Source organism: Calliphora vicina, chromosome 5, assembly GCF_958450345.1.
Source record: "Calliphora vicina chromosome 5, idCalVici1.1, whole genome shotgun sequence".
NCBI lineage: Eukaryota > Metazoa > Arthropoda > Insecta > Diptera > Calliphoridae > Calliphora > Calliphora vicina.
The window spans coordinates 12030826-12040997 of record NC_088784.1 but is presented as its reverse complement, the minus strand read 5'-3'; the positions used below and the strand labels follow the sequence as shown (position 1 = coordinate 12040997).

Here is a 10172-nt window from a genome sequence, read left to right as displayed (position 1 = left end):
TTCTCAGCACTTAGATTTTTGACAACTGAGTTAGGTATTTGACAGGAGAGTTTCCGATTAATTTATGGTTTGAAACTTGTATATTTTTTCCATACAAACGTATGTTCCAACGTTTGCCATTTCATTTTACAAAATGAAGCCCTAAATTAGTTCTATATTATGGACCAATGCCTACCTCTAAGTCTTTAAACAATCTTATTATAAACAAAAAATCAAACAAGATTTTCTTTAATCATGCATATTTACTAGTATTAATATTTATTTTTCATTCAATTTCTAAAATTCACCATTCACCACCAAACTTAAGCCTTCCAGTTCGACCATTTCTTGATTTCGGTGTATAAGTTATTGCCAGGGCAATCAGTTGAGCCAACTTGACGGTGACCATACAAAACATAACCCGATTTAATTTGACCACGAGACACAGCAGCAGCCAACAAATTCTTAGCAGCGGTAATTTGAGCAGCTGTTGGCTTCTCCTTGTGGTAGTTGCCTATAAAAGAAATGCCAATTGACTTAGAATTCCAGTTGGAGGCATGAGCACCCAATACATTCCAGCCACGGCCCTCATAAATATTGCCATCACCACCGATCAAAAAGTTGTAACCAATATCAGCCCAACCCAAAGTCTTCTGATGATAGTGTTGGATATTTCTCATTTGTTGGCTGCAAGTGGCCTTGTTGGAGCAGGCAGCACCCTCAGTATGATGGATGACAGCATAAGCCAAACCATTAGCCAATGAGGTCTTGCTAGTAGCGGCAGCACCACCCCATTCAGACTTGGAAATGATGGTTAAGCCCACAACAGCTTGTGCTCCTACAAGTACGGCCAATACGGCAAATAATCTCTTGGACATCATTTTTTCGGGGATTCAATTGAGTTTTGTTATTGAAATATCAAGTACTGATGGTTATTTGCTTGAGGCTCTTTGTTTATATAGTCAAAATGTACTTGACCTGATAAGATTTTTTAAAGATATTTTATAAATGATAAGGATATACACAAAAAAAATGCATATCAATAAAATTTAATTTAAAAAATATAAATAAATGTTAAGTGGAATTGTTGTGATACTTAAGGTGAATTTATGAGTGCAAACAAATCAAAGTATGTTACAGTATAGACAATATATTATCATATCCTGAGTAAATATAATTTTCAATATTCTAGCCATAGAGAAATATACATAGAGCGGAAACTCCCCTGTCAAAGACCTAACTCAGTTGTCAAAAACCTAAATGGTAAAAATGTATTAGTAAAAAAATCTATGTGAGAACAAAAACAACACTTGTATGTGTGATTATTTTGAGTAAAATTTTTGTTTGAGTTTTTTTTTAGTTTCCGCTCTTGTTGTTTCTCTATGATTCTAACCACAAAGAATTACACATAGAGACGAGACACTCTGATTTCTGATACAACAACAATATACATTGAATGGAATGATTTTGTTGTTGCCAGAGTTAGGTTTTTGACAACATACTTAGGTTTTTGATTCTTACACTCAAATGTTGCTTTATATTTAGCAATGAAGTAAATAATTGAAATTTGTAAAGAAATATTGTGATTTTTTAAGAAAACTTTTATGAAACCCTTTTTATTTTTGTATTATAGTCTTCAAAACAAAATTGACTCATCTCATCTTGAAAAATACCCCTACAATGGGGTTACAATGTCAACAGATTATATGAATGAATATTATGTGATTCACTTAATGACATTTTAGTATTTGTATTGTTTACACTATTGTTTACTTTTCGCTATAAAAAGTATGGTATACAAAATTCTTTATATTATTTGTAACATAACAATTAGGCATTCGTTTTGTAAAACGAAAACAAATGTTTGAAAAAAATATTATGGAAAATATTCAAGTTTCCAAACTTTTTTCAGTATTCCTTACACAAATTTCTTACGTTTCGAGGGAGGGAAAGGATCGTTCTATAAAACAAGTAAGAAAGCTATAATCGTCTGTACCGAATCTTATATACCCTTCACCAAAAAATACTTTAAAATACAACATTTTAAAAAAAAATTTCAAAATTGTTTTTGAAAATGTAAAAAAAAAATATTTTTTTTTGCTTTTTATAAATTTCTACGAAATTTTTTTTAATTTTTTAAGTAAAAAATTTTAAATTTTTTAGTGAAAAAGAATTTATGACAAAAAAATTTTTTGGTAAAAAAAAATTCGGGTTAAAAAATATTTTTCACGATTTCGACCACCAAATTATAATTTAATATACAAAATTTAAAAAATAAATTTCAGAATTTTTTTTTTTTTAATTACTACGAAATTTTTTTCCAATTTTTTTTTTAATTTTTTAACAAAAAAAATTAATTTATTAGTGAAAAAGAATTTATGGCCAAAAAATGTTTGTTAAAAAATTCGGGTTAAAAAATATTTTTAACCAAATTAATATATACATCGTTGCAATGGACTTTGAAATACATATGTATCATTAGATATCCATATTGTCTATAATAATGAAAATCGTGGTTGTCCAGGATTACTCATTATATCTTCGCCATTTCTGGGCCGATTTTCTCGAGCAACCGAGCCGGAAGAATTTCTGATATATTGATGTATCAATCATGTTTGTAAGTTATTTGGGGCTACGAAAAGTTGATTTCCACATACAATACAGACACGAAACGAAAACAAATGTATGAAAAAATGTTATGGAAAATATTCAAGTTTCCAAACTTTTTCTAGTATTCCTTACACAAATTTCTTACCTTTCGAAAACGATCTTTCTGTAAAACAAGTAAGAGAGCTATAATCGGCTGTGCCGAATCTTATATAGCCTTCACCAAAATATACTTTAAAATACAATATTAAAAAAAAAAAAAAATTTCAAAAGTTTTTCAAATTTTTTTTTAATTTTTTAAGAAAAAAATTTTAAATTTATTAGTGAAAAAGAATTTATGACAAACAAATTTTTTGGTAAAAAAAAATTCAGGTTAAAATATATTTTTCACGATTTTGACCACCAAATTATAATTTAATATACAAAATTTAAAAAATAAATTTCAAAATTGTTTTTGAAAATTTAAAAAAAAAATAATTTTTTGTTTTCGATTTGTTTTTTTTTAATTTCTACGAAATTTTTTTCCAAATTTTTTTTTTTAATTTTTTAACAAAAAAAATTAATTTATTAGTGAAAAAGAATTTATGACAAAAAAAATGTTTATTAAAAAATTCGGGTTAAAAAATATTTTTAACCAAATTAATATAGCCTTATATGCAATGGATGTATGAAAATCGTGGTTGTCCCGGATTTTTCATTATATCTCCGCCATTTCTGGGCCGATTTTCTCGAGCAACCGAGCCGGAAGAATTCCCGATATATTGATGTATCAATCATGTTTTTAAGTTATTTGGGGGCTAATTAAAGTTGATTTGAAGATACAGACAGACAGACGTATAGACGGGCATCTATATCTATAACGATCCAGAATATACTTTATGGGTTTGCAAATGAAAAATGTAGAAATTACAAACGGAATGGCAAATATACATACATATATAAATTTCCCTGCCACATTAATATAGACAATATGGATCTAATGATAGATATTTCAAAATCCATTGCAACGATGTCCTACAATGGGTCCTACAATCGGGAAAAATATTTTTTAACCCGAATTTTTTTTACCAAAAAAATTTTTTGGTCATAAATTTAATTTTTTTTTAAATTTCTACGAATTTTCTTTTTATTTTTTTTACAATTTTTTTTTTAATTTTAAAAAAAAAATTAAATTTATTAGTGAAAAAGAATTTATGACAAAAAAATTTTTTGGTAAAAAAAAATTCGGGTTTAAAAATATTTTTCCTGATTTTGACCCATTGTAGGTCCAAATTACTATAGCCTTATATACATCGTTGCAATGGACTTTGAAATATCTATCATTAGATATCCATATTGTCTATATTAATGAAAATCGTGGTTGTCCCGGATTTTTCGTTATATCTCCGCCATTTCTGGGCCGATTTCTGAACCGAGAAGGAAGAATTACCGATATATTGATGTATCAATCATGTTTGTAAGTTATATGGGGGCTACAGAAAGTTGATTTCAACGATCCAGAATATACTTTATGGGTTTGCAAATGAAAAATTTAGAAATTAAAAAAGGAATGGCAAATATATATGTATATAAATTTCCCTGCCACATTAATATAGACAATATGGATCTAATGATAGATATTTGAAAATCCATTGCAACGATGTTCTACAATCGGGAAAATTATTTTTTTTCCCGAATTTTTTTTTTACCAAAAAAAATTTTTTGTCATAAATTTAAAAATTTTTTTTTTTTTAAATTTAGGGACTTATTTTATAAAACGAAGCGTTCAGAAACGTAAGCAATTTGTATGAAGAATACTGGGAAATAGGTTTGAAACTTGAATTTTTTCCATACAAAATTTGTTTAGCGTTTGTCGTTTCGTTTTATAAAATTAGACCCTTAAAAAAAACTATTTCGAAAAAAAAAAAAAAAAAAGTTTAACTTGGTGAAGGGTATATATTCGGTAAAGATTCGGCATAACCAAATATAGTATTCTTACTTGTTTATATATACGGAAGTCATGTTACCTAATAATTAGTCATAGCTCCCATACAAGGCCCATTCCGGAAAATCACTTTAACGACCATAAATCTCTTAAACAGGAATAAGTTTCATATAGACATAAATTACAAGACCTAATTTTATGGATATCGGTCCATAATTGGTCATTATGGTCCTCTTCCTAAAATCACATGAGGAAGTGTAATAACGTTTAGTCGGAAAATCTATGATAATATTCCAAGTATTTTGATGTGTTTAATTCTCTTACGAGGGTATTGAATTCGCTCGGTACCAATATATGTAAGAGAGTAATTTTAAAAAAGCAGAGAGTTGGACTACTTGTTATACATACTTTGGTTAGAACTTTGTATGAAGCATAAAATATTATAAAATTTTCATTAAAAAATATATAAAATTCCCCTTAGCCGAAAATAGATCTCATCAATTGATTTCCTTCAATATGTAGATCACTAACTCATTCATTGCTTACTTTTTCTTTTACGCGTAATTTTTTTTTTACTATGAGGAGGTACTTTACACTTGACATTAAAAATTTATTGACCCTCTTTAGGCTCCTCATATCGCACAAAATTTTTAATTTATTTATTTGATTTTTATTATTTTTTATTACTCTTGACCAACAACAATACGGTGGTTCTTTTTGCCGCACACTCGCTACTTATTGATAAGACCTATTAACAATCTAGTTATTTTTGATTTTGATTTTTCAAATCACTATAAAAGTATCATTGAATTGCCATAAAGCTATTAGTTTTCACTAAACTTTCTCTACATTATGGTGTCCAAGATTTTATTCGGTCTATTGGCCGTTCTGGTGTGTGCTCAGGCTGTATTCGCTGTTACCGTCATTTCCAAGTCAGAATGGGGTGGTGCAGCCGCTACCAGCAAAACTTCTTTGGCTAATGGTTTGTCTTATGCTGTCATCCATCATACTGCTGGTGCCTATTGCTCCACCAAGGCCAGCTGCATACAACAAATGAAAAATATCCAAAGTTATCATCAGAAAACTTTGGGTTGGGCCGATATTGGTTACAACTTCTTGATCGGTGGTGATGGCAATGTTTATGAAGGTCGTGGCTGGAATGTAATGGGTGCTCATGCCACCAGCTGGAACGCTAAGTCGATTGGTATTTCTTTCATGGGCAACTATAACAATGATAAACCTACTGCTGCTCAAATTTCCGCTGCTAAGGGTTTGTTGTCCGATGCTGTTTCTCGTGGTCAAATAAAGTCGGGCTATATTTTGTACGGCCATCGTCAAGTCGGCTCTACTGAGTGCCCTGGCAACAATTTGTATAGCGAAATCAAGAAATGGTCCAACTGGAAGGCTTAAGTTTGCTGTTACAACTCTGATTTTCTGTAGACAATGAAGTATCAATAAAAGTATTATAGATTTAAATGCAGTTACAGTGTTTTAATGTATTTAAGAGATTTGGAGCCTTATTTTATATAACGAAACTGCTTGAAACGTATGAAATTTTAGGCATGTAGTGTATGTACTGGCAAAAGATCTTTGAGATTCTAATTTTATAAAACGCAACGACAAACGCTAAAAAAAATTTGTATGGAAAATATTCAAGTTTAAAACCTTTTTCCCAGTATTCTTCATACAAATTGCGTACGTTTCTGAACGCTTCGTATTATAAAATGAGGCCCTAATACTGGCAAATTGTTTTTAATTCAAAAAATTCTAATATTTCCCTTCAAACTTGTTTACGTTTGAAAACGAGAAAATAGTAAACAAATTTGTTTACTATTTTTTATATTAGGGATTTCCCTATTCGATACTGTAAAAAAAACCTAATATTCACATTAATGTTCTGATTCTAACGAAAGGTTTTAAATTAAATGAAACCTTAAAAGAAGATACTGGTAAATTGATTTGAATTGTTTGCATCAGCTCAAATTGTTTATTATCATTTTCACAATAAATTTCCCCGAAAATTGAAATAAATAAAATCCCCAAATGCAAGAAATATGCGTTAGTTAAGTTACAAACCCTTGAAAACTAAAGTGCTATAATATATTGAAGGTACTAAAAATTCTTAAAAACATAGCAATACCATAAATTATTATAATTATTTCTAATTTTTATAGTAACTATGTTAGATATAATTTATTTTAGTTTACAACCATTTTTATTATGGCAAAGAAAAGTACTAACTAAAGTACTAAACTTATTCATCACTGCAAATAAACCATATTATAGTAACCAAATATCCAAAATTTCAACCCTGAGAAAAATGGGAAAAGAAGTACTAAATAAGGTAGCAAATCCAAACAGCACAGATAAAACTTCTTTAACTCATATTATAGTAAAAATGTCCATAAATTCAACACTGCAGCCCAAAGGATATAAAGGACACTAAAAATTTAAAAATAAAGAATATGTATTGTAAAGGGTTTTTTAAGCCCTATAGAACTTGAAATTGTAAAAAATAACACAAAAAAAAGTAAATTTAAAAAAAAAGTTCTTATTCGAAGGATCAATATACATGGCATTAACATTTGAAAATGATTTCCGCGGCTGTTCTTACCCACTTTTTCGAGCATTGCTGGCCGCCTCCAAGGCGTTAATTTTTCAGCATAAACTAGTGACTTCACGTGGCCCCACAGCAAATAATCAAGAGGTGTCAGTCAAATCACACGACCTTGGAGACCAATTGACAGGTCCATTTCTAGAAATCAAGTTTTGATTTCAATAAATCGATACTAGATCCTGTTGAAACCTCATCTCGCCTGGATCAATGTCATCCATATTTTCAAACGAAAAATCATTGATCATGGTGCGTTAACGATCTCCATTGACCGTAGCGGGATCTAATGGCGTCCTTTTTTTTGGAAATTTTTCACTCCTTTGGTTCAACACACCTAAAGACGCGCATTTTGGGCACTTTTTTCTGTAGAGCAAAAACGGTTGAATATATTGCAAATATGATTTCACCAGTCGATTCTGCATCAAAAATTAATACAATTGTAGTTTTTTGAATCCTTAAAAATAGTTCCAAAAACCCATAACAGGGGGCGCAAATCGGAAAAAAATTTAGTTTTTTTAAACATGCACGATAAAAATGCATTTTAAGCTTAGCAAAACGGCACCAATATTTCCTTTCTGCATCCGTAATTCAGCTATGGATTGAGAAAAAACTCTAACTAAGGGTAATAAGATATTTTTATCGTTGCCTTCGAGAGTTTTGCGTTTTACTCTCGGATTGGTTAATGTTCGGCGTCGTCTGACTGTACCGCGTTTCTTAAAAGCCCGTAATTCCGGATGTAATCTGTACCGTGTCTATGGGATGAATGTCACTACGTTAATGTGTCTCCTAACGGTGGCCTCCGGATAAGGGCATGGTCCAGTTGGAATTTTGCCCATCAACAACAAGGGGCTGTGTTGTATGATGTTCTGTTCTCTTCCCATTAAATTTTATTTCTTTACAGATAGACAATAAATTAAAATCCGCAGATAATGTTGCTACTGAGCACCAGACAAAAAGTGTAAATAACAGACCAAAATTCTGTGGGGCTGCACGAAAACGTCATAGGCTATATATTGAGCAAGGCATGGACATCGAGAAGGCAAGTATAATGTGCCTAAAGACGATGAAGGAAGTTCGTCATGAGCAGGAAGAGAGGTAGGTCAGACGGGTCAATTCCCGAAAAACCAAATCCCCCTAAGAGAATAGCTAGCAGATGGTATACATCCTACCAAAAGCGCATACACAATCAAAAAGCCTCTACCCTCGTATAGCGATGTGACTCAAATTTTACGGCTGGGGGTAATACCATCAGACTTCCCGAATACGATATGGTCCGATGACAAGCTGAAGCTTATACAGGCAGAAGTCCTGGACTAAATTGTGGAGCTGAAAAAGGGCTCTATAAAATCGCAAATTGCAGGCTGCACTTTTAAATCTGGCTGGCTTGTATTCAACTCCAAAGGCAACGATTCAACCGTGGGAACCAAATAAAACTCAATTTAGAAATTGGTGGAGACCAACAACTTAGATGTTTAGTTGGAGAGTTTTGGCTTCTTGTATGAAGATATAGGGCGATTGGCAGTTCTTGGACGAGGCTATTTCTGACACAAGCCGTAATTAGTGATGACGTTATGAATTTTTCGCGGCCAAATAATATTTTCACATTATTTGAAAAGAAGAAGTCATACCCTTACAAAACTTTTTCAGAGAAGAACACAAAAAAGGGTAAAAGGCAGAATAAATGCATAATTTATGCCAGAAAAGAAAATACAATAATATATTTCCTTGTCACTCATGGTGAAGAATATAAAAATGCAGACCTAATAACACTTTTTTTTCTTTAATAAAAACACATTTCAAATATTTTTTTATTGCCACAAATTTGTAAAAGTTTTATTAAAGCTTTTTTTAAAAAAGCCTTACAAATTTAACAATTAAAACTTGTGGTTTATTTATATATTTTTTTTTGTAATAATTTTTGTTTTTTTTCTCTTTAAATTAAAAACTATAATATTCGAATATTTTCTGGTTTATTTGTTTTTGTTGTTGTGTGTATGTGTTTATGTAGGTGTAGTACATACAATACAATAATATATTTATAATATAATAATTATTTATATTCATTTTGTTTTTTTTCATAAAAAGTCTTATTAGTTAATGATATAAGTATAAATATTTATATAAAAGAAATTTGTAATAATAAAAAAATAATAATAGTATATGTATAAGAAACAATAATAATAATATAAACAATTCACAATAGTTTAAACAAAAAAAATATAGAGAGTAAACTATTGAAATTGTTAAAAAAAGGGGTTACATTTTTTAAGGGCAAGTAAAACTCAATTAGGTTTTGCTTTTGATTAAAAATATAAAACTACTAAACAGGAGATTTATATCCTCTACAAAAATTTGTTAAATAAAACAGTTTTTTTTTATAAATATTAGAAACAACTACTTGTATTTTTGTTTGTAAATTTTTCTGCAGCAATTTATAATTTGTGTTATTAAATTGAGTTTTTTTTTTTTGTAAGGGGTTTTTGCTTTTTTTGGGTTAATATTTTGGGTTCTTGTTGTTTGTATAACATAATGATGATAATAATATATGAAGATTTATTGTATGATCTTTTTTTAATGTTCAAAGCAAATAGATAACATAAACCAAAAATGTGGGAAATAAAGATATAAAATATTTAATGCTTTCTTTGGGTTATTAATTGAAAGAAATATATTTTTAAATTTATGATGCTTTTCTTTTGTAATTTATTTATATATATTTGAATTTTTTTTAAGCTTTTTTTTGTTTGTTTATTAAAGATAAGAATCTAATGTGTGCTTTGTTAGTAGAAAGAAGTAGCACTATTTTATTTAATAGTAGATTTTTGTTTAAATTTGTGTGTAATTTGTAAATTTTTTGTTTTGTTGCCTTACATTTTGTGGTTTTCTTGTTTATTTAGGAATATTTTAAGTTTAATTTTGATGTATTTTTTTTAATATAGATTAAATAGTTTTCTTATAAAAGGACCTGCATATTAATATTATTTTATTTGTGTTTTTATCTGTTTCTGTTTATTTTCTAAATACGTACTATAAATCTTGTTTACAAAC

The 10172-nt window shown here is 29.4% G+C and overlaps 2 protein-coding genes across 2 annotated transcripts; one reads left to right on the top strand and one right to left on the bottom strand.

Moving 5' to 3' along the window:
* Positions 1 to 249: 249 nt before the first annotated feature.
* Positions 250 to 879, bottom strand: LOC135960434 (peptidoglycan-recognition protein SC2-like). The gene has a single exon (XM_065511724.1). It carries the CDS (start codon positions 858 to 860, stop codon positions 303 to 305), a length of 558 nt encoding a protein of 185 aa, XP_065367796.1. The 5' UTR covers positions 861 to 879; the 3' UTR covers positions 250 to 302.
* A 4392-nt stretch (positions 880 to 5271) lies between these two features.
* On the top strand, positions 5272 to 5990 carry LOC135960169 (peptidoglycan-recognition protein SC2-like). Its single transcript, XM_065511397.1, has one exon. It carries the CDS (start codon positions 5363 to 5365, stop codon positions 5918 to 5920), a length of 558 nt encoding a protein of 185 aa, XP_065367469.1. The 5' UTR covers positions 5272 to 5362; the 3' UTR covers positions 5921 to 5990.
* Positions 5991 to 10172: the final 4182 nt, after the last annotated feature.

Bases quoted from the DNA above. Each gene is read 5' to 3' on its own strand.
- LOC135960169 (XM_065511397.1), top strand. From the start codon at position 5,363: ATGGTGTCCAAGATTTTATTCGGTCTATTGGCCGTTCTGGTGTGTGCT.
- LOC135960434 (XM_065511724.1), bottom strand. From the start codon at position 860: ATGATGTCCAAGAGATTATTTGCCGTATTGGCCGTACTTGTAGGAGCA.